At 43.5% G+C, this 23,207-nt stretch overlaps 1 protein-coding gene across 1 annotated transcript in view; it reads right to left on the bottom strand.

The window, feature by feature from the left end:
• Positions 1-23,207, bottom strand: part of ccdc39 (coiled-coil domain 39 molecular ruler complex subunit) — a 147,544-nt gene that overhangs the window by 52,062 nt on the left and 72,275 nt on the right. Inside the window, exons 9-11 of the mRNA XM_068041499.1 lie at positions 21,872-22,004; positions 19,355-19,549; positions 10,821-10,985 (exon numbers count right to left, since the gene is read on the bottom strand). Coding sequence (XP_067897600.1) covers positions 10,821-10,985; positions 19,355-19,549; positions 21,872-22,004 — 493 coding nt within the window. The remainder of the gene's footprint in view (positions 1-10,820; positions 10,986-19,354; positions 19,550-21,871; positions 22,005-23,207) is intronic.

The following is a 23,207-nucleotide window of genomic DNA, read 5'->3' as shown; positions in this document are numbered from 1 at the left end:
TCTCTACCACTACCTTGGCAGAAATTGTTCTCAAGGGAATGGCCTCTGGGAATCGAGTAGCCATATCCATAATAATGAGTATATATTGATGTTCCGCTTTTGTTTTTGGTAAAGATCCCACACAGTCTACCAACACCCTACTAAATGGTTACCTAAAAACTAGCATGGGAATTAGAGGTGCCACTTTTATTGCAGGTTGCAGCTTTTCCATAATCTGGCACGCATGACACCTTTTACAAAACTGCACCACACTCTTGTGAAGACCTGGCCAGTAAAAATGTTGACCTCTCGATCCCTACATGTCCCGCCATAGGAATTTCATGCGTGATCCTTAATATTTCCTGGCAATACTTGAGTAGTACCACTATCTGGTAAACAACCATCCATTCTTTGTTCGCAAGTCTGTGAGGAGGTCTCCACTTCCTCATCAGAGTCCCATTTTTAATACAGTAGCATTCCAGAACTCCCTCTGCCTCAGCATCGGTTTGAACCAATTGTGCCACTTTACTTAACTCTGGATTGGCTTGCTGAACCTTGATCAGAGAAGACTTACTGAACATTTCCTTTGGATTATCCAAATCCCCAAAGAAAGTTTCAGATCGCCAAGAATCTGTCTGTGGTGCCAATTTGACCTCCGACGATGGAACTTGTTCAGCCATTGCTCGGGTCACTACACATGAAGGAAAAATTCCTGGAACTTTTTCCTGCAACTGCTCCGTCTCCTTGACTTCACTTGGTCTTTCCGTGACTATTGGAGAAGCTACTATCTTTGCTCCAGCCAAATCGTTCCCCAGGAGTAAGTCAACTCTGTCTACAGGCAAACTATGAACAACTCCGACAGTTACCATTCCAGACATTAGGTCACACTCCAGCTGCACCCACTACAAAGGTATGGGTATATAATCCCCGTCGATACCATTCACTTGGCATTCAATGTGCTTTCTGATGGAAAGGTCATGCCTTTCCCCAACAAAAGAGTTTGGGTGGCTCCTGTATCCCTAAGTATAGGTTTAACTGCCTCACTTGAGGGATAAGGAGTTACTTTTTCCTTTTGACAAGAATTCCCTGTAGCTTTCCAGTATCTTGTTCACGTCCCCCGCACTCACAGCAGTTATTTTACTTAGCCTTACAGCTGCAGTCAGAGCCACAGCTTGATCTGCCATACCCTCGGTCAGGGCCCCTTTCTCTGCACAGGCCTTGTGTACCCCAATAAGTCCCACGGGCTTACCCTGTAACCTGCAGCATTCTGCACGAAGGTGTCCCACCTTGTGGCAATGGAAACACTTAGGTTTGTGGACCTCACTTCCATCCTCAGCACCTTTCTTTCTGGCCTGAGGAGGAGATCTCGGTAAAGCATGGCTACCTGGCCCGAACCCGACCAGACCCGATGACATGTGTCGGGTTTGGGTCGGGTCGGGTCTCTCTTCCGGGTCCGGCATTCGGGCTCAGGTCTGATCGGGTTGGGCTGGACGCGGACACAGTGCTGCCTTGCTCAGGGAGGGAACATCTGCACGATTCTGCAGGAATAGACTGCTGCCGGAACGGAGGATCACAACATTTGGACAAGGTATGTTTGATATAATTAACTTCATTATGGTGGTCAGGTCCAGTGTGAGAAAAAATCAAAGGACTCGGATCTAGGTTGGGTTCAGGTTGGATGTGGTCGGGTCAGGCCCAGGTTTCAATTTCATACCCGAGCAGGCCTTTAGATCCCGGTACGTTCCCAGCTGTCCCTCCTTGTCCCTGGCTACTTGCCTTCCTTTCACTCTCCCACCTTCTATCCCTCTCAGGTCTGTGGGAGTGACGGAAAAAGGATTTGGGCTTGTGAACAAGCTGGTAATCATCAGCCATCTCAGCTGCCTGTCTGGCTGTTGAAACCTTCAGGCTCTCTATGTGGGTTCTTACTAACGGAGGGAGTGAATTTTTAAATTCTTCCAGGAGAATTATTTCCCTAAGGGTCTCATATGCGGCCTCTACCTTTAGTGCCCACATCCAACAATCAAAGTTAATTTGCTTTACCCTCTCAAATACTATATAAGTCTGTCCAGGCTGTTTCCAGACGTTCTGAAATTTCTGCCTGTAAGCTTCAGGAACCAACTCATAAGCAGTGAGAATAGCCTTTTTTTGCCATCTCATAATCTGCAGAAGCCTCCTCAGAAAGCACAGCATAAACTTCATTATCTCTGCCTATCAACCTGCTTTGCATGAGCAGTGTCCAGTTTTCTTTCGGCCACCTCATCTGTTTTGCCATCTTTTCAAGAGAAATGAAAAGTGCTTCTACATCTCTTTCCTCAAACTTCAGGAGGGCTTGCACAAATTTAAACAGCTCTCCACTGGGTCCTGGATTGGAGTCAGATTCTACCTCATCAGAACTTTCCCTGGAGACAAGGCCACCCTTTTGTTTTAGTTCCAGCCTTTTTAGACGGAATACCATTACTCACTCCCTTTCTTCTCTTTCTCTTGCCCTTTCTCTTTCCTGCCTCTCTTATTTTTCCTTTTCTCTTTCCCTTTGCCATTCTAGTTCCAGCTTCTGAAATTCTCTTTCTTTTTCTTCTCTCTGAAGTGCTTCTCTTCCAAGTTCAGATTTTCTCAGTTCTTTTTCCTGTTCAGGCTGCTTCATCTGCAACTGAATTCTAGCTAATTCAACTGAATTACCATCTGGATTGCCTATTCCTTCTTCCAATTTCAAATGCTGTGCTATTACCTGCTTCCTTAGCCCCTGCTTTTAATTCTAACTCCAACCTTTCTGCCAATGCTTTTAGTCGAGCCTTGGTTAAGTTTTGCAAATTACTCAGGGATAAATCCTCCCTTTCCAGAAAGGTCGTAGCAACTGACAAAGCCATTTTGGTTTTCAATACGTATAGCAAAATTCACCGTAAAAATCTTAATCAGCCTTAACCTCAGCAAGTCCTAGCACTTGTATTTGTCTGTGGATTTTGAATCCCGCAAGAGCCCCCAATTATCTGTTAAGGCCCAGGTTGGAGGAGTGCACTATCTCCCACTAGTCCCACTACACCACTGGTCACAACATATATTTAAAAATATTGTAACAAGTTATGGATATGGCCAATTATCTATTTATAGTTATCCATTTCAGAATACAAATACACCAGCCAGGTTTCTTTAATAAATAACAAAATTATTAATTTATTATAAAACAAGACATATTCAATAAAAATGCAAAGCTTATTAACCTACAGGGTGAAATATGCAAGTATAAATATATTCCCTTCTAAATAACCCAAAACGCACGCATGCACACACACACACTGGTTAAAGAAAAAATAAAGAAGCTTTCTCTGCAGAGATCAACTTTACCAAAACAAAAATACTTCAGTCAAATACTGTTAATTCTAGAAGAAAAAAGGATAAGATATGAAATCCAGATGACTCTCGGTCTGGCGTCCGGATACATGTAGACGGCTGTCATTGGGATCTTTCTGGAGCAGTTCTGTTCAAGAGACATCAAGGAGTAGTCTTGCAGGCTTTTTGGGAGGATTACTGCATCCATGGTTTCAACTATCACACTGGATTCTCAGATTTTCAAAACAGGTGGCAAAGGATGGCTTCTCTCTTAGTAGGATACACACCAACTGCACTCCAAACCATCCAAAAACCAAAACCAAAACTCCTGAGCCATAAATCTAGACATGTGACTTCTCTTTAAACAACTCCAAATAGTTCCATAGTCCATAAGGCTCCGGCTGTTTGCTTAGTTTAAGACATGTGACTTCCAGTAAGTGTTTATTTTTAAACAAAGTCCGAAGTATCCTTCCAGTGACCCTTTAAAAAAAACAAGTCCAGCATCTCCTCAGGTATTTTACAGTCTTTTAAACACGTCCTCAAAAAATATTAATAATGGTAACACGTTCAGAACGAGCCACGTCTCTAGCCAAGCTGCTCCAGTAGGAGCTACAATGCTAGTATATACTCCACAAAGTGGAGAATTGCCCAGGTATGTCCTGCCCACAGTCTCTTCCCCACCGCAGTCACCTCGAGGGCAGCGTGCGGAGGCAGTGAGACTCTGGGCATACAGGAAGCATCTGAAAGGGAGGGCCCTTCTCACCACCAGCCAAGCTACATCTTCATGTTTGTTTGAAAGTTCTGGCTATGAGGCATTCTGCCAAATGAGTTTGACAGTCTTCTCAGGGAACCATCTGACAGGATCCATCATCTCCTTTTCTTGCAAGGCCTTGAGGACGTTATGTGCAGACCACTGCATGATAAACTTGAGGGCAAAGGTATTTTTCCAAACAAACTTTTCCACGAGGGGCAGGTGGTACAGCACGGACGAACTGAATGGAGCGTTCTGCAGCAACGTGGCCAAACCCATGCTTTGCAACACCGGAGACAGATAGAACCTCAGCACATAGTGACATTTGGTATTTGCATACTGTGGGTCTACACACAGCTTGATGTAGCCGCACACAAAGGTGGCCATCAGGATGAGGGTGACATTGGGTAGGTATTTTCCCCTTTTATCTAGAGGTTTGAACACTGTGTCCCTGTGCACACTGTCCATATGTGATCTGCAGATAAAACGGAACATGGCTTGGGTGACTGCCAAGGCACAGCAGCGGAGTACGGGCCAGACCTGCGCCATGTAGAGACACACCAAGAACGCCTTGCACCTGATGGCCAGGTTCTTACCCACAATGGAGAGGGAGCATCACTCCCGCATTCCCAGTTTCTGTTTCCAGTTTTTGGCAAACGCCTGGGCCCCTCAGAATCATATCACCAGCACCTACAGGTAGTCTGACCTGATGGTGAACGGGACAAAGGATCGGTCGGTCCAGTTCCCAAAGAATAGGACTTCGCTCTTGCAGTGATTTACTTTGGCCCCCGAGGCCAGTTCAAACTGGTCACAGATGCTCATCAGTCTGCAAACCAACAGTGGATCGGAGCAGAAGACGGCGACATTGTCCATGTACAAGGACGCTTTGACCTGAGTGCCTCCACTGACTGTGTTTGTCACCCCTCTTATGCCTGCATGCGTCATGATGGACTCAGCAAAAGGTTCAATACAGCACATGAAGACAACTGAGGAGAGGGGACAGCCCTGCCTGACTCCAGATTTGATCGGAAAACTTTTCGATTCCCACCTATTGATTGAAACTCCGCTACCGATGTTTGAGTAGACCAGTTGGATCCAATTGCGGATTCCCTCCCCAAAGCCCATTTTGGAGAGAACGTCCATCATGTCGGTGTGCAATATTCTGTCAAAGGCCTTCTCCTGGGCCAAGCTGATGAGGCAGGTGTCCACCCCTTGTATCCCTGAGTAGCGCGAGGCTATGAGATCTTCCTGCCAGGTACTGTGCAGGTTTGATTGTGGTGAATCACCAGCTCCAGAGCAGACTTGACCCGACTGGCGATGACCTTGGACAGAATTTTGTAGTCCAAGTTAAGCAGTGAACTGGGCCATCAATTTCTGATTCCCTTCCTCTCTGTCATCAGCTGGTAGATGTGGATGATGATGTCTTTCCTTATGGATTCTGAAATGTTGCTAGCTAGAAACATACTCTCTTACGTTTCCAGCAGGTCTGGGCTGATACAATCACACAGAGTCGAATACAAATCGGATGGTAAGCCATCACTTCCAGCAGTTTTACTTGTCTCAAAGCACTTGATGGCCTTTCTCAGCTTGACCACAGTTAGCGGTTTGTCCGGACTCTCCTGTGTACTGTCATCTAAGAGCTTTGTGATAGAGGACAGAAAGAACTGGGAGGCCATGATGTGGTACAGCCTGGCATAAAATGATTTGCTTAGTATGTCATGCTGTGATGACATTACCAAGCCATCTTCTTCCTTCGGGCTGCTGATCACAGAACTCTCTGTACCTTCTGGACGAAGAAACACGACAACATCTCATCCTGCTCCACGGAGTGGACTGTAGACCAGAAGATGATCTTGGAGACCTTCAAGGCAAAGAGCAAGGCCTGCTGGCTCTTCCCCTCTTGGAGATCCTCCTTGACATCAACCCTCATCGACTGCAGCAGGAGAAGATTCTGCATGCTTTTCTGGAGTCGGGACATTTCGTTCTGTCTCTCTCGCCTTCTGAACAACTTTGAGGATGAAGAACCTCTTGATGTTCACCATGATCACTTCCCACCAGTGCGTTGGGAACTCAAAGAGGACAAGTAACATTCATGCCACACAAGTGCTAAGCAATGACCATCTCCAACAAGAGAGTCTAACCACTTCCCCGAGACATTTAATGGCATTATCATTGCTGAAACCCCCACCATCAACATCCTGGTGGTCACCATTGACCAGAAACTTAACTTGGCGAGCCACATAAATACTGTGGCTATAAGAGCAGGTCAGAGGCTACGTATTCTGTGGTGAGTGATTCACCTCCTGACTCCTCAAAGCCTTTCCACTATCTACAAGGAGGGAGGGCTCTAGACTCCTGGGACATTGGGAACAGCTCTGGGGGAGATGGGACCTGTACAGGACGGATGAGGTACACCTGAATAGAGCCGGGACTGAGTTCCTTGCAGGATATTTTGCTAGTGCTGTTGGGGACGGTTTAAACTAGTTTTGCACGGGGATGGGGACTTGAGGGTGGAATCAGTTGTGACAAAATCAGAAATGAAAATGGAAGACAGAAAATTAATGGATCAGTCTGGAAGACAGAGGTAACAAAGGTTAGAAAATAAAAAAGTCTGGCAGTGCTCAAGGGTATCTATTTCAATGCAAGGAGTATAGAAAATAAAGCAGATGAGCTGAAGGCACAGATAGACATGTGGCAGTATGATATCATAGCTATTACAGAAACATGGCTTAAGGAGGGACAGGAATGGCAGCTGATTCCTGGTTACAGGGTTTTCAGACGCGATAGGGAGGGGGATAAGAAAGGAGGGGGAGTGGCAATTTTGGTCAAGGAAACTATTACAGCTGTGAGGAGGGATGATATGTTGGAAGGTTCATCAAATGAGGCCATATGGATTGAGCTAAGGAACAAAAATGGGGCCATCACACTGCTGGGAGTGCGTTATAGACCCCCAAACAGTCAGAGGGATATAGAAGAGCAGATATGTAGGCAAATCTCTGAGAAGTGCAAGAACAATAATGGCAGTAATAGTAAGGGATTTTAACAACCCCAATATTAACTGGGATAGTTTTAGTGTGAAAGGAATTGAGGGAGCAGAATTCTTGAGGTGCATTCAGGATAACTTTTTTGCCCAGTATGGAGCAAGTCCAACAAGAGATGGTGCAGTTTTAGACTTAGTTTTAGGAAATTAAGATGGGCAGGTGGAAGGAGTGGCAGTGAGAGAGCATTTTGGTGGTAGTGATCATAATTCAGTCAGTTTTAACATAATTATGGAAAAGGACAGAGATACAATAGGAGTTAGACTTCTCAATTGGGGCAAGGCCAATTTTACTAAAGGTAAATCAGTGTCAGAGCAGTGGGAGGCATTCAAAGGGGAGATTCAAGGGGTTCAGAGTAAACATGTTCCCACATAGAAAAAGGGTGAGACGGCCAAATCTACAGCCCCATGGATGTCAAGGAAGCTACAGGGTAAGATAAGGCAGAAAAGGAAAGCTTATGTCCGACACTGAGAACTCAATACTACAGAAAGCCGAGAGGAGTACAGAAAGTGGAGGGGTGAAATCAAAAAGGAAATTAGGAAAGCAAAGAGAGGGCATGAAAGAATATTGGCAAGCAAAATCAAGGTGAACCCAAAGATGCTTTATTAAGAGTAAGAGGATAACTGAGGAGAGAGTAGGGCCCATAAGAGACCAAAAAGGTAACCTATGTAGGGGCGGAAGATGTTGGTATGGTTCTTAATGAATATGTTGCGTCCGTCTTCCCAAAAGAGGGGGAAGATGCAGATATTGTAGTTAAGGAGGAGGAGTGTGAAGTATTGGATGTGATAAACATAGGGAGAAAGGAAGTATTAATGGGATTAACATCCTTGAACGTTGATAAATCACCAGGGCCGGATGAAATGTACCCTAGGCTGTTAAAAGAAGCAAGAAAGGAAATAGCAGAAGGTCTGACCATCATTTTCCAGTCTTCACTGGATACAGGTGGTGTTGGAGGATTGGAGGACTGCTAATGTTGTACCTCTGTTTAAGAAGGGAGCGAAGGATAGACCGAATAATGATGATAGGCAGGTGGAAGGAGTGGCAGTGGGAGAGCATTTTGGTGGTAGTGATCATAATTCAGTCAGTTTTAACATAATTATGGAAAAGGACAGAGATAGAACAGGAGTTAGACTTCTCAATTGGGGCAAGGCCAATTTTACTAAACTGAGGAACGATTTAGCGAAAGTGGACTGGAAACAGCTACTTGAAAGTAAATCAGTGTCAGAACAGTGGGGGGCATTCAAAGGGGAGATTAGCCAGTCAGTCTAACCTCAGAAGTGAGCAATTTATAAAATCTATTCTGAGAGACAGGATAAACTGTCACTTAGAAAGGCACAGGTTAATCAAAGATAGTCAGCATGGATTTGCTAAGGGAAAATCTTGTTTGACCAGCTTGATAGAATTTTTTGAAGAAGTAACAAGGAAGATAGATGAAGGTCGTGCAGTTGATGTGGTCTACATGGATTTTAGCAAGGCTTTTGACAAGGTCCCACATGGAAGACTGGTTAAAAAAATAAAATTCCATGGATCCAGGGAAATGTCATAGAGAGATACAGCACTGAAAAAAGCCCTTCGGCCCGCTGAGTCTGTGCCAACCATCAACCACCCATTTATACTAATCCTACATTAATCCCATGTTCCCTACCGCATCCCCACCTTCCCTCAATTCTCCTACCACCTACCTACACTAGGGCAATTTACAATGGCCAATTTACCTATCAACCTGCAAGTGTTTGGCTGTGGGAGGAAACCGGAGCACCCGGCAGAAACCCATGCGGTTACAGGGAGAACTTGCAAACTCCTCACAGGCAGTACCCAGAACCGAACCCAGGTCGCTGGAGCTGTGAGGCTGCGGTGCTAACCACTGCGCCGCCCAGTGCAGCAAGGTGGATACAAAATTGGCTCAGTGGCAGGAAACAAAGGGTAATTGTTGACAGATGTTTTAGAGACTGGAGAGGTGTTTCCAGTGGCATTCCGCAGGGCTCAGTACTGGGTCCCCTGCTTTTTGTGGTATATATTAACAATTTGGATGTATATGTAGGAGGCATGATCAAGAAGTTTTCAGATGACACAAAGATTGACCGTGTGGTAGATAGTGAGGAGGATAGCTGCAGGCTGCAGGAAGATATTGATGGTCTGGTCAGCTGGGCAGAAAAGTGGCAAATGAAATTCAACCTGGAGAAGTGTGAGGTGATGCACATGGGGAGGTCAAACAAAGCAAAGGAATATACGATTAATGGGAAAATACTGAGAAGTGTAGAGGAAGTGAGGGACCTTGGAGTGAATGTCCACAGATCCCTGAAGGTAGCAGGACAGATCGATAAGGTGGTTAAGAAGGCATATGGAATTCTTTCCTTTATTAGCCGAGTTATAGAATATAAGAGCAGGGAGATTATTCTGGAACTGTAGAACTCATTAGTTAGGCCACAACTTGAGTATTGTGTGCAGTTCTGGTCACTTCATTACAAAAAGGATGTAATTGCACTAGAGAGGGTACAGAGGAGATTTACGAAGATGTTGCCAAGACTGGAAAAATGCAGCTATGAGGAAAGATTGCATAGGCTGGGGTTGTTCTCCTTGGAACAGAGAAGACTGAGGGGAGATCTGATTGAAATGTACAAAATGTTGAGGGGCCTGGATAGAGTGGAGGTGAAGGGTCTACTCACCTTAGCAGAGAGGCCACTGATGAGGAAGCATAGATTTAAAGTGAGTGGTAGAAAAATTAGAGGGGAGATGAGGAAAAACTTTTTCACCCAGAGGGTGGTGGAAGTCTGGAACTCACTGCCTGAAAGGGTAGTTGAGGCAGAAACCCTCAACTCATTCAAAAGGAGTCTGGATATGCACCTCACATGCCATAATCTGCAGGGTAACGGACCAAATGCTGGATGGTAGGATTAGAATGGGTGGATCGTTTATCGGTCGACACAGACACAATGGGCCAAGTGGCCTCTTTCTGTGCCTTAAACTTTCTACGATTCTATGATTCTTCGACAGCACCTCCTAAACCCGCAACCTCTACCATCTAGAAAGGCAGCAGGCGCATGAGAACACCAGGTAACAGCTCCAAGTTCCCCTCCAAGTCACCCACCATCCTGACTTGGAAATATATCGCCATTTCTTCATCATTGCTAGGTCAAAATCCTGGGATTCCCTCCCTAACAGGGAGTGGGACTACCTTCATCACATGGATTTCAGTGGTTAAGAAAGTGGCTGACCACTACGTTCTCAAGGGCAATTAGGGAAGGGTAATAAATGCTGGTCTTGTCAGTGACATCCCCATCCATGAATGAATTAAAAAAAACTTAATTATGGTGATACAGCCATTAACCAAGGTTACTTTATTGGCCTTCTTATTTTCAACTTCATATGTTCATTCAGTAATTGTTCCAAACCAGTTTTTAGAATGATGCAATTTGAAGTTATGGTTTAAACCATTTCTTTCTTACTAAACATTCTAAGAACATTAACAAGGTGTTCAGCACAGTCTGAGTTACATTTCATGTGTATTTAAATCTATATTTGACTATATTGCATTACTTATCTATGTTTGCCAAGTCACTAAAAATGCTAATGAAGAAACATAATCAAGGTGCAATTTATTGAAAATAGCACTACTTAGAATCTGAAAATAGGAACAAGATCAAAATCTGCAAGGTAAAACATTGAAAGAAGTTATTCAAGTTAAAGTTGACAAAATGGCTTATAATGAACAAGTGCAGATTAATTACCTGGAGTTTCTTAAGCTGTGCATTCAATAGGTTCACTGTGCTTTTCTTCTCTTCCAGGTTTTTTGAGAGTTCTGCTGCCTTATCCCCAAGCATCTCATTTTCATTACTGTTCACATTTCCTTCTAACTTAGCCAACCTTCGCTCAAGCTGCTGGATTTGAAAATCCTATCAACAGAAAAGATATATTTCATTGACCAGTCAAGCTTTATGTATTTTTTCTCTACTAAACAGACATTCTGTTTTAAGGCATAAACGTTCCTAGAATTTGAGGGCAGCCTTTGAATTAATTTCAAAATGGTCTATGTGGCAGCCAGAGATATGTGATGAATCACTTGTCCTATTTGCACCTTTGGTAACAAAAAAAAAAGATTAAATGCAATCTTTATGTGAACTTTTACACAAAAAGATTTGTGAGAATGTTACTGGTGTGGAATGGAACACCTTTCTGCCTTTCTTATTGGCATCAAGCAAAGTCGACATCAAGTAATGTATAGACTGCAAGCAAGGTGTACCTCTTACTACTCTGCGATAAAGTAAGGGAAAGAATACATTCACACCATCTGTCTGGCCTGAATTTCAACCCTGATCCCAGGGATCAAAATGCAATGTTCTAAATCACTCTACCACGAAATTCCTTCATCCAAACAGCAACCTTTTCACCAAAAGTAACACTTAAAATATGTTACGACTGACCGCTCCAGTCAAAGCCCCCAATCAAAATATACGATTCTGATTGTCGTGGGAGAAACGCACTGATAATTCAATCCCATCCATCCACAGATCGCCTAACATATCATTTAAAACTTTCCAAATTAAAGAAAGTCCCAGCCTATCTGTACTATCTATTAACCCCCGAATGAGGCTAACCAAACCAGGTGTCTTTAAATCAACAAATTAACTCTTCAATTAGAAGAACAAAATTCTTAAACACTAAGAAGATATAATCAACATTTAAAATAGAAAAAATTACAGTCCTTGCAAATTTAGTCCAATGTTGCTTGAAGTCCTCACAGTCGTCCGATGTGGGAAAAAAGGTCCTTCCAAAGTAGAACAGTATGTAGACTAACTTCAGCAGTAGGTGATGCTTTCCTTCTCCAGCAAATTTCAACAATTGATGACTTTTTTTTTTAGAGATACAGCACTGAAACAGGCCCTTCGGCCCACCGAGTCTGTGCCGACCATCAACCACCCATTTATACTAATCCTACACTAATTCCATAGTCCTACCACATCCCCACCTGTCCCTATATTTCCCTACCACCTACCTATACTAGTGGCAATTTATAATGGCCAATTTACCTACCAACCTACAAGTCTTTTTGGCTTGTGGGAGGAAACCAGAGCACCCGGAGAAAACCCACGCAGACACAGGGAGAACTTGCAAACTCCACACAGGCAGTACCCAGAATTGAACCCGGGTCGCTGGAGCTGTGAGGCTGCGGTGCTAACCACTGCGCCACTGTGCCGCCACTGTGACTTGCAAACACTTTCAATAGAATTAAGCTGACTTTAGAGTTTTTGAAGGATAAAAGATTGTCACAGTCTAACTTCCCTTCCTTCGGTTTAAATTACCAGAGATCTCTGCTTTGGCTTGATTTTTTTTAGAATTTTGAGAGATAATAATTAAACAGACTAAAATCCTCTTCCTTCAGTTTAAATAGTTGAGTGCTCTTTTTCCAGGTGCTGTCATCACAGCTGCGTCCTCTGTCTGTGTTCTATTAGAAGAAACTGTCTTCAACTAAAAAGCCAGTTCAAAATTGAATTGTAACAAATGTATCACTTAATTCTCACTCCCAGTGGCTGTCTCTATGGTAACGAGAATGCATCCTTTGAATCGCAGTCTCCAAATGGCTGTTTCTAACGGCAATGAAAATGCACCTTGCTATAACTCCTGAGGCTTGCTGTTTCTTAAAGCAATACTGATCCTTTGCAAGCCTTAAAGGCAAACTGCATATTCCCGAAAAATAAAAATAAGGACCATGAAATAAAGTATTATTGGGTTATACTCTCCACTGCTAAAACTTCTCACTATTCAAAGATTATTCAAGAATGAAAAGATAATCCCTGCCTTCTTTTCTCAACCACAAACTGTCTTCTTGAACCACTCCCCACTGCCTCCTCTACTCTCACCTCTGACAAGAAGTACTGGATGCTCATGGACTTCTTGTCAATAAGATTGAGTTCAGTTGTTTAGCTGCCTCTGCTGCTTCCCTCTCTCCCCATGACCCTTTGGGACAAATTTCCCAAATGCTACCAGATGCCTAATCTCTGAAATCATGTCTTTCTTGAGGTTCTATCCAATTCCTGCAATGCTGCAAGGCTGTCTCCAATCTCATCTTGTCTATGAGACCCACCTCCCACTACCTCAATCCTAATCCGACAAAACTGTTGACCACTCAAGTTCCTTCCTGGGTCCCTTGTTTGCTGATATTGTTAATGGTTCCGTCTACTAAGGTATTGCTTCCCCCACAACCCCACACTACAAATCTGCTGTCATCACCCCTCTACTCACAAAACCTACTCTTGACAGCTCTTACAGCAAATTACCGCCCCATTTCCAACTTCCTTTTCCTCTCCAAAGTACTTGAATGTGTTGTCACTTCCCAAGTCCGTGCCCATTTCTCCAACAATTTCATGTTTGAATCAAGTTTCTAGCCTGGCCAAAGTACTGAAATAGGACAGCTGTCCCACAGACTAGTCAAACAACAGCCTGACAGAGTCATACTCACTGAATCATGTCTTACAATGTCCCAGACACTGCCATCACCATCCCTGGGTATGTCCTTTCTTTGTGACTGTAACCATGCTAAACTATCCCTTCTCATCCTTCTTGACCTATCTGCAGCCTTCGACATAGTTGACTATTCCATCCTCCTCTCTGTCGTCCAGCTGGGTGAAATAGCCCTAGCTTGGTTTCATTCTTATGAATGGGAGGCAGTGGCATTGTGCTATTGTCACTGGACTAGTAACCCAGAGAGACCCAGGGTCTTGCTCTGGGGACATGGGCTTGAATCCCACCATGGGAGAGAGTGGAATTTGAATTTAATGAATAAATCTGGAATTAAAAGCTAGTCTGTCCCACCGGCAGGACAGACCAGCAGAGGTGGTGATACAGTGGTATACAGTCGGGAGGGAGTTGGCCTGGGAGTCCTCAACATCAATTCCAGACCCCATGAAGTCTCATGGCATCAGGTCAAACATGGGCAAGGAAACCTCCTGTTGATTACCATCTACTGCCCCCCACCCCCCCTCAGCTGATGAGTCAGTACTCCTCCATGTTGAACACCACTTGCAGGAAGCACTGAGGGTGGCAAGGGCGCAGAATATACTCTGGCTGGGGGACTTCAATGTCCATCACCAAGAGTGGCTCGGTAGCACCACTACTGACGGAGTTGGCTGAGTCCTAAAGGGCATAACTGCTAGACTGAGTTTACGGCAGCGGGTGAGGGAATCAACAAGAGGGAAAAATATACTTGACCACGTCCTCACCAATCTGCCTGCTGCAGATGCATCTGTCCATGACAGTATTGGTAGGAGTGACCACCGCACAGTCCTTGTGGAGACAAGGTCCCATCTTCACATTGAGGCTAACCTCTATCGTGTTGTGTGGCACTATCACCACACTATAGATTTCGAACAGATCTAGAAATGCAAAACTGGACAGCCATGAGATGCTGCGGGCCATCAGCAGGAGCAGAATTGTACTGAACCACAATCTGTAACCTTTGACAACCCGGCATATCCCCCACTCTACCATTATCATCAAGCTGGGGGATTAACCCTGGTTCAATGAAGAGTGCAGGAGGGCATGCCAGGAGCAGCACCAGGCATACCTCAAAATGAGGTGTCAACCTGGTGAAGCTACAACCCAGGACTACTTGCATGCCAAACAGCATAAGCAGCATGCGATAGACAGAGCTAAGCGACGCCATAACCAACGGATCAGATCTAAGCTCTGTAGTCCTGTCACATCCAGTCATGAATGGTGGTTGACAATTAAACAACTAACTGGAGGAGGTGGCTCCACAAATATCCCCACCCTCAATGATGGGGGAGCCCAGCACATCAGTGCAAAAGGTAAGGCTGAAGCATTTGAAACAATCTTCAGCCAGAAATGCCAAGTGGATGGTCGATCTCGATCTCCTCCTGAAGTCCCCAGCATCACAGATACCAGTCTTCAGCCAATTCGATTCACTCCGTGTGTAATCAAGAAATGACTGAAGGCGCTGGATACGGCAAAGGCTATGGGCCCCAACAACATTCTGGCAATAGTACTGTAAACCTATGCTCCAGAACTTGCCGTACCCCGAGCCAAGCTGTGCCAGTACAGCTACAACACTGGCATCTACTCGGCAATGTGGAAAATTGCCTAGGTATGTCCTGTGCACAAAAAAAGCAGGACAAGTCCAACCCGGCCAATTACCGCCCCATCAGTCTACTCTCAATCATCAGTAAAGTGATGGAAGGTGTCATCAACAGTGTTATCAGGTGGCACTTGCTTAGCAATAACCTGCTCAGTTTGGGTTCCACCAGGGCCACTCAGCTTCTGACTTCATTACAGCCTTCGTTCAAACATGGAAAAAAGAGGTGAGGTGAGAGTAACTGCCCTTGACATCAACACAGCATTTGACCAAGTATGGCATCAAGGAACCCTAGCTAGACTGGAGTCAATGGGAATCAGGGGGAAAACTTTCCGCTGGTTGGAGTTATATCTAGCGCATAGGAAGATGGTTCTGGTTGTTGGAGGTCAATCATCTCAGCTCCAGGATATCACTGCAGGCATTCCTGATGGTAGTGTCCCAACCCAACCATCTTCAGCTGCTTCATCAATGACCTTCCTTCAATCATAAGATGAGAAGTGAGGATGTTCGCTGATGATTGCACAATATGCAGCACCATTCACGCCTCCTCAGATAATGAAGCAGTCCTTGTAGAAATGTAGCAAGACCTGGACAATATCGAGGCCTGGGTTGATAAGTGGCAAGTAACATTCGCGCCACACAAGTGCCAGGCAATGACCATCTCCAACAAGAGAGAATCTAACCATCTCCCTTTGACATTGAACGGCATTACAATCGCTGAATCCCCCATGATCAACATCCTGGGGGTTACCATTGACCAGAAACTGAACTATAGTAGCCATATAAATACCATGGCTGCAAGAGCAGGTGAAAGGCTAGGAATCCTGTGGCGAGTAACTCACCTCCTGACTCCCCAAAGCCTGTCCACCATCTACAAGGCACAAGTCAGGAATGTGCTGGAGTACTCTCCACTTGCCTGCATGGGTGCAGCTCCAACAACACTCAAGAAGCACAACACTATTCAAGAAGGCAGCTCACCACCACCTTCTCAAGGGCAATTAGGGATGGGCAATAAATGCTAGCATGGCTAGCGACGTCCACATCCCTAGAATGAATTTTTTAAAAGTCCAGGACAAAGCAGCCCGCATGATTGGCACCCCATCTACAAACATTCACTCCCTCCACCACTGACACACAGTGGCAGCAGTGTGTACTGTCTACAAGATGCACTGCAGCAACGCACCAAGGTTCCTTAGGCAGCACTTTCCAAACCTGCGACCTCGACTACCTAGAAGGACAAGGGCAGCAGCTGCATGGGAACATCACCACCTGCAAGTTCCCCTTCAAACCACACACCATCCTGACTTGGAACTATACTGCTGTTCCTTCACTGTCACTGGGTCAAAATCCTGGAACTCCCTTCCTAACAGCACTGTGGTTGTACCTACCACCAAATAGACTGCAACAGTTCAAGAAGGCAGCTCACCACCTCATTCTCAAGGGCAATTAAGGATGGGAAACAAATTCTGGCCTAGTCAACGACCCCCACATCCCAGTATCAAATAATAATTTAAAAAATCGCAGCCACAGAATCACCTGCAACGGCTTCTCTTCCCTCCCTTGCAGTGTTACGTCTGGAATCCCCCAAAGGTTCAATCCTTGGCCCCCTTCTATTTATCATTTAGATGCAGCCATTTGGCGATATCATACGAAAACACATCAGGTTCCACATGTACGCTGACGACACTCAGCTCTATCTCACTATCACCTCCTTGAACCCCTCCACTATCCCAGGTTTGTTACACTGCTTGCCAGGCATCCAGTTCAAATGAAAGATCACAGACCTGAAACATTGGGCTGGATCTTGTTCTCCTGCCAGCACCTCAGGCGGCGGGTCAAGATAATGGCAGCTGCCACGCACCGGCCCCCTGCAATTGCGATCCTGCATCCGGTGGCCACTGGATTGCGCACGGTAGACCCCCCCCCCCACCCCCAATCACAAGGTGGGGGCAGCTTTGGCGACACCATTCACAGTATCACCTGATGAAGGAGCAGGTGCTGGCACCATTTTTAAAAGGCTGCCAGCCCTGCAAAGAACACAACAGAATGCAGAATTGACCCCTCCCCCCACCCACCATACACAACATAATGCAGAATTGACCCATTCCCCCACCCCACCATACACTACATAGTGCAGAGTTGATCCCTTCCCCACTTCGGTGGCTCCAGCTTTCCCTCGACGAGAAAGTAAGGCGCAAGAGTGCCGTACATTGCGCTGAAGATCGGGAACTGAAGGTAAGATCACCACGGATTACATTTTAATTAATGCAAAGATTTAATGCCGGAGAATCGGAATGGCATCAGCCTGCCATGGAGCCGCCGGGAACAGCGGGCCCGGCAATCCCAGCGACCGGTTCCATGGTGGGCTGCTGCCGTTCCGATTCTCAGGTCCCCCACGCCACAGAACCCAATGTCAAGCTGGGAACAAAATCCAGCCCATTGACTCTGTTTCTCTGTCTACAGATGCTGCCAGACCTGCTGAGTATTTCCAGCACTTTCTGTTTTCATTTCGCACCATCACAAGGCTACCTATTTCCACCTCTGTAACATTGCCTGACTCCAATTCTGCCTCAGCTTATCTGCTGCTGAAACACTCATCCATGTTTTTGTTACCTCTAGACTTGATTATGTTGTCGTAGCTGCTTCCCATCGTCCACCGCATATAAACTTGTGCTCATCCAAAACTCTGGTGCCTGTATCTAAACTCTCTCCAAATCTCATACATCCATTACCTCTGTGATTGCTTTGGCAATAGGAGCTGAGTTTCAAAAACAAAATGTTGTTTTACTGGCTCCCCATCCAGCAATGCCTCATTTAAAAAAATCTTCATCCTTGTCTTCAAATCCCTCTATGGCCTCAGCCCTCCCTATTTCTGTGGCCTCTTCTAGTCCCACAAACCTTTGAGATCGTTACGTTCCTCCAATTCTGGCATCTTGCGCATCCCTGATTTTAATTGCTCCAACATTAGTGACCGTGCTTTCAGCTGCCTTGGCCCTGGACTCTGGAATTCCCTTCCTTAATGTTTCTGCCTCTGTCTCTTTCTGTTTTAAGATGCTCCTTAAATCCACCTCTTTGATCAAGCTGTTGGTCATCTGTCCTGATAACTCCTGTGGCACGGTATCAAAAATGTTTTTATTGATATTGCTCTTGTTAAGTGCCTTGGGACATTTTACTATGTTAAATGAACTATAGAAATGTAGGTTGTTGTTGTTACAATAGAAAATGTCCCCAATTTGGCTCTAATTGGCAATTTTGCTCAAGGGGTCACAGGATTGTTGACAAAGGAAATGGAAAAAATGGCACAACGGTGCAGTGGGAGGGTATTCTTCTCAGATTGGGGCTTTGCATATTGCTGGGCAGAGTACAGGGAGTTTGTTCTGCATTTAACCATGTCAATTCAAGCAACAGTACTCGACACAGGCACTGGATGACCCAAACAGGAATGCATTCTATTTTCAAGTCCTGACAACTTCACCATGATGAATACAAAGTTCACCAAGAAGTATTACAAACTAAATGGAGCTTATGAAAACTTTAGATGCAAGTAAATCATGCTGCTGTGTAATAATATTTTATTTTTGAAACTCAGCTCTTATTGCAAAAGCATTTAATTTTGAAATAACTTTACTATTTCTTCAAACAGATATTAGAGTTCATTTTGGTGAAAATAATGGAGGCAGATTATTCTCAGATTGCGATAACATAGTTTCAGCCATGGATTACTGGAGCAATAAACTATCACCCATGAGGCACAACTAGTATAAATACCTCTCATTGTATAAAATAAATTGTAGCATTCCACTGGTCTATGTTCTCTTTCCAATTATTTTTGCCTGTCATCTATTTCCTAAGCACTTTATACTGCACACTAAAATCATATATGTTGCACATGTTTTATTTTTGAATATCAATTGGTTAGGGTGTCAATTAGAATTTTCAATTGCAGATCTTTCCAACTACTATAGAAATGTTTTTTAAATTCCAAATGAATTATGTAGGACTATTTGTCTAAACTGTAAAGTGAGTTCATTTTAATGTTTGTGACAAATACAAGTATTCATTACTGACTAATTATTACATGAAAACATTTATAACATAACATGTGGTAGAAATATTTGTCATCAGTAAAGCAATACAGCAAAGCAACAAGGATAACAATATTCCTATTTTCACCTGGCTGTAAATTACTTCCTGCTGCTTGATACCTTCATGGTCAAGTTTGTCAATTTGACTATTGAGGTTGCGGAGTGTTGCCTTATTTCCTGAGATTTGGTTTTCAATTCTTCTCACAGTATCTTTCAGGGAGTATAGCTCCTCACTCTTCCTAAATTTCTGGTCTTTCAGGTACTTCATCTGATCCTCAAGTTCCTATTGATTAAAAATTAAACTATTGATACGAAAGAACAGATATTATCTATTGACATTTGCAGAATGATTCACTACACTAACCAAATATAAACAGTCTTAAACATTATGCTGGATTTTACAACACTAATATGACTAGATGTGATTGACTCTTAATGCACTTTGATGTGACCTATCAAGCAGTAACAATTGCTACAGTGCAAGAAGGCAGCCCATGACCACCACAACGTCAGAGTAATTAGGGATTGGTGACAATTGTGACCTTGCACATACTGAAAATAAATAATATTGCATGCCACTCTAATTTGTCTATGAATTTCATCTTCAGTTTTCTTCCTACTCTTCAATGATATGACCAATCCCTTTGTTATTCTCCAACTCAATCCAAATCTCACTTCTGTAGATAAATCTTCATGCTCCAGAGCTACGATAATGTCTATGATTTTACTCCTCCCTCCTTTCCTTTTCCTTCCTTAAAATTTTATACCCAGGAATATTTAATTCCCAATTCTGGCCCAGCTGCAGCCATATTTCAGTTTTCTTTTGTTATTGGACACTAAGCAATGCTGTGTCTTTAGTACCCATTACTAGTTGTCTTGTGAAGGTGATTGTGGGCATTCTCCTTAAATCACTGCAGTCCTTAGTAGGGAATTCAACGTTTTGACCCAGCCACGTTAAGGAAGCAGTGGTATATTTCTAAATCAAGATGATGTGTGGCTTGGATGGGAACTTGTAGTAATGGGGTTCCCAGATATTCCTGCCCTTGTCCTTCTTGATTGTAGAGATTACAGGGAAGGTGCTGTCAAATTAACCATACTGCAGTGCATCCTGTAGATCATACATTCTGCAGCTACTGTGCACCAGTGGCAGAGCTGGTGGATATAGAAAGTGGCCGGAGTACTGACTAAATGAATTGCATGCCTTGGATGGTATTGAGCTTCAAGAATGTTGTTGCAGCTGCACCCATCCAGGTATTCCATCACATTTGAGCCTTATAGATGGTACAGTGGCTTTAAGGAGTTAGGATGCATGTCATTCATTGCAAAGCATCCAGCCTCTATTAGCCATGGTAATGATATGGTTGCTTCGGTTATACTTCTGATCAAGGCGGCCCCCCCCCCACCCTCCCAGGATGTTCAAAGTAGGGAACAGCAATGGCAGTGCTGTTGGTCAGGTGGAGGTAGCTGGGCCTTTTCTTTTTGGAGATGGTCATTGTCTGGCACTTAAGTGGCACAAATGATACCAGACACTTGTAGCCCAAGCCTGGATGCAGTTCAAATCTTGCTGTATGAACCGAGCTTCTTCTTCATTTGAGAATGGAGCTGAACACTGTAAAGTCATCAGTAAATAGCTCAATTGCTGAGTTCATGATGTTGGGCAGGTCAATGATGAAGCACCTGAAGATGATTGGGCTGTTGACCCATCCCTGAAGAACTAGTGAGGCAGTGTACTGAGCCTGTGACGTTTACCGTCCCACAAGCACAGCTTTCAGGTAAGCATAACTCCATCCACTGAAGGGTTTTTGCACAGACTGCAGTTTCGGGTTCCTTGATGCTCCTCACCCCTGCCCTATTAGTTTAAATGCTCCTCTACAGCTGTAATTAATCTCCCTGAAAATACTGGCCTCAACTCTATTCAGATATAGCCTGTATCCTCTTAATCTGAATCTTTCCCTACTGAAGTTTTTACCTGCCTAATCTGGCTGTTCCTATAATGTTTAGCATGTGGAGATTGTAGTAATTCTGAGATGAATGACTTTGAGGTTCTGTTTCTTATTCTACTTAATAACTCCTGGAACCCGTTTCTTTCCTACATTGTTAATTCCAACATGAATTGTGATATCTAGCCAATACCTCCCCTGCTCCAAGAGCTTCTGCACCTGTTCCATTATTTCTCTTACCATAAAACCCAGTAGGGAGTTTGCATTACAAAATCTATTGTCACTATCAAATTGTTATTACCATTCCAGCAAGCAATTAAGAAAGCAAATGATATATTAACCTTTATTACAAAGGGATTGCTTGGGGCAGCTGCTGGGCTCCTCTTCGTGTTGTGTCAAAAGCCTCTCCAGGTTCTCTCAAGATAACAGAAATCAGCAGAAGGTAACTAGATTTCTTTAAGTTTTTGCATATTTTTGTTACGATTTTTCAATGTGATTTGTTGGTAGTTTTATACAAGATGTGCCATCAGGACTGTAACAGCCACTCTCAAAGCTTTTATTTAAATAGATAGCTATACGAACAAAATGTAAAAAAAACTGACAAGTTAAAAAGCCTAAACTATAAACTTTTGATTTTATCTTAAAATTACCTAGAATTTCCTCACCTTTACAATGTTCTCTTCATTTTTCAGTGTCTTCTCCATCCTTGCCACTTGTTCCTCAGCATTCAATATTGTTTCAGTCACAGCTTTGAGTTTTTCCTCAAGTACTTTGTTTTCCTCTTTAGCATTCATTAATCTGCAAGTTATATTAAACAATTGTGAAGTGTGACCTACATAATCACTTTCAACCACTCACCTGATGTTGTCTTGGCAAAAACATTCACTGGATACCATAAGGCAGGCAATACACTTACCAAGCGTTAGGCTTTCTTTATTTTACTGAGAAATAAAACTGAAAACTCCCTAACCTTCCCTATTTATTTCAAGTTGAGTTTTACAATATGTGTTAGCACAAGAGAAGCAACTTTGTTGTTTTATATATCCTAAAGAGTAATAAATAATTACTAAAAGCTTATTGTTTGTTTTTACAACTGTTATTTATTTCATAGTCTGAGAACATGTTTATTCTTTCATTTTCCAAAGTCAAGGAAACTACATAGCAGCATGTGGCATATCCAGTAAGCCAAAATACATTTACAAGGGTGTTCTTTTTGACTCCGGGATTCACTAAAATTAATTGGGTAGGTTTTTTGTTTGGAGAGAACAAAGACCTGCTTTCAGGAATGACCTCTGATGCTAACCTCACGAAAAATACTCAGTGTGAAAACCAAAAACATAGCAGAGAGTATGAGCTGACATCAGGTTGTCATTGCTGTCAGTGTTCAGGGAACAATTGTTGATTGTAATGAATAAAATCAACCCCTCAGCAATTAAGTACAGTGATAAGAGAATGTAGAATAGTAATCTACTAGCTGTATTAACATCCAGTGAGCAATATCAGTAAATAATAATCTTCCATACTATATAATATGAAAAAATGAAGTAAATGTCTCCCACTTTGGTAGAGATATCAGTTTTATTATTCACTTTGTCTCTTATTTAGAGTCAACTTTTACAGTTACTCTACTCAGGTAATGGTGGTTATGGATGTATATTGAAATAGCATCATAGGTTAACAAAACCAACTTGCATTTATATAACATATTTTTCATGAAGAATGTCCTGAGAAGCTTACAAATAGGTGTGTTCAATCATACATGGCCACGAAATGAGAGATTAGGAAGGGTAACTGAAAGCTTAGTCCAAGATAGGTTTTAAGGACTAAAATAAAAGCAAAATACTGTGGATGCTGGAAATCTGAAATAAAAACAGAAAATGCTGGAAATGCTCAGCAGGTCTGGCAGCATCTGTGGAGAGAGAAGCAGAGTTAACGTTTCAGGTCTGTGACCTTTCATCAGAACTGGCAAAGGTTAGAAATGTAACAGGTTTTAAGCAAGCA

This window comes from Heterodontus francisci, chromosome 11 (assembly GCF_036365525.1).
Source record: "Heterodontus francisci isolate sHetFra1 chromosome 11, sHetFra1.hap1, whole genome shotgun sequence".
In the NCBI taxonomy this organism is placed as follows: domain Eukaryota; kingdom Metazoa; phylum Chordata; class Chondrichthyes; order Heterodontiformes; family Heterodontidae; genus Heterodontus; species Heterodontus francisci.
The sequence above is the reverse complement of the archived record's forward strand: the minus strand, read 5'-3'. Positions and strand labels throughout refer to the sequence as shown.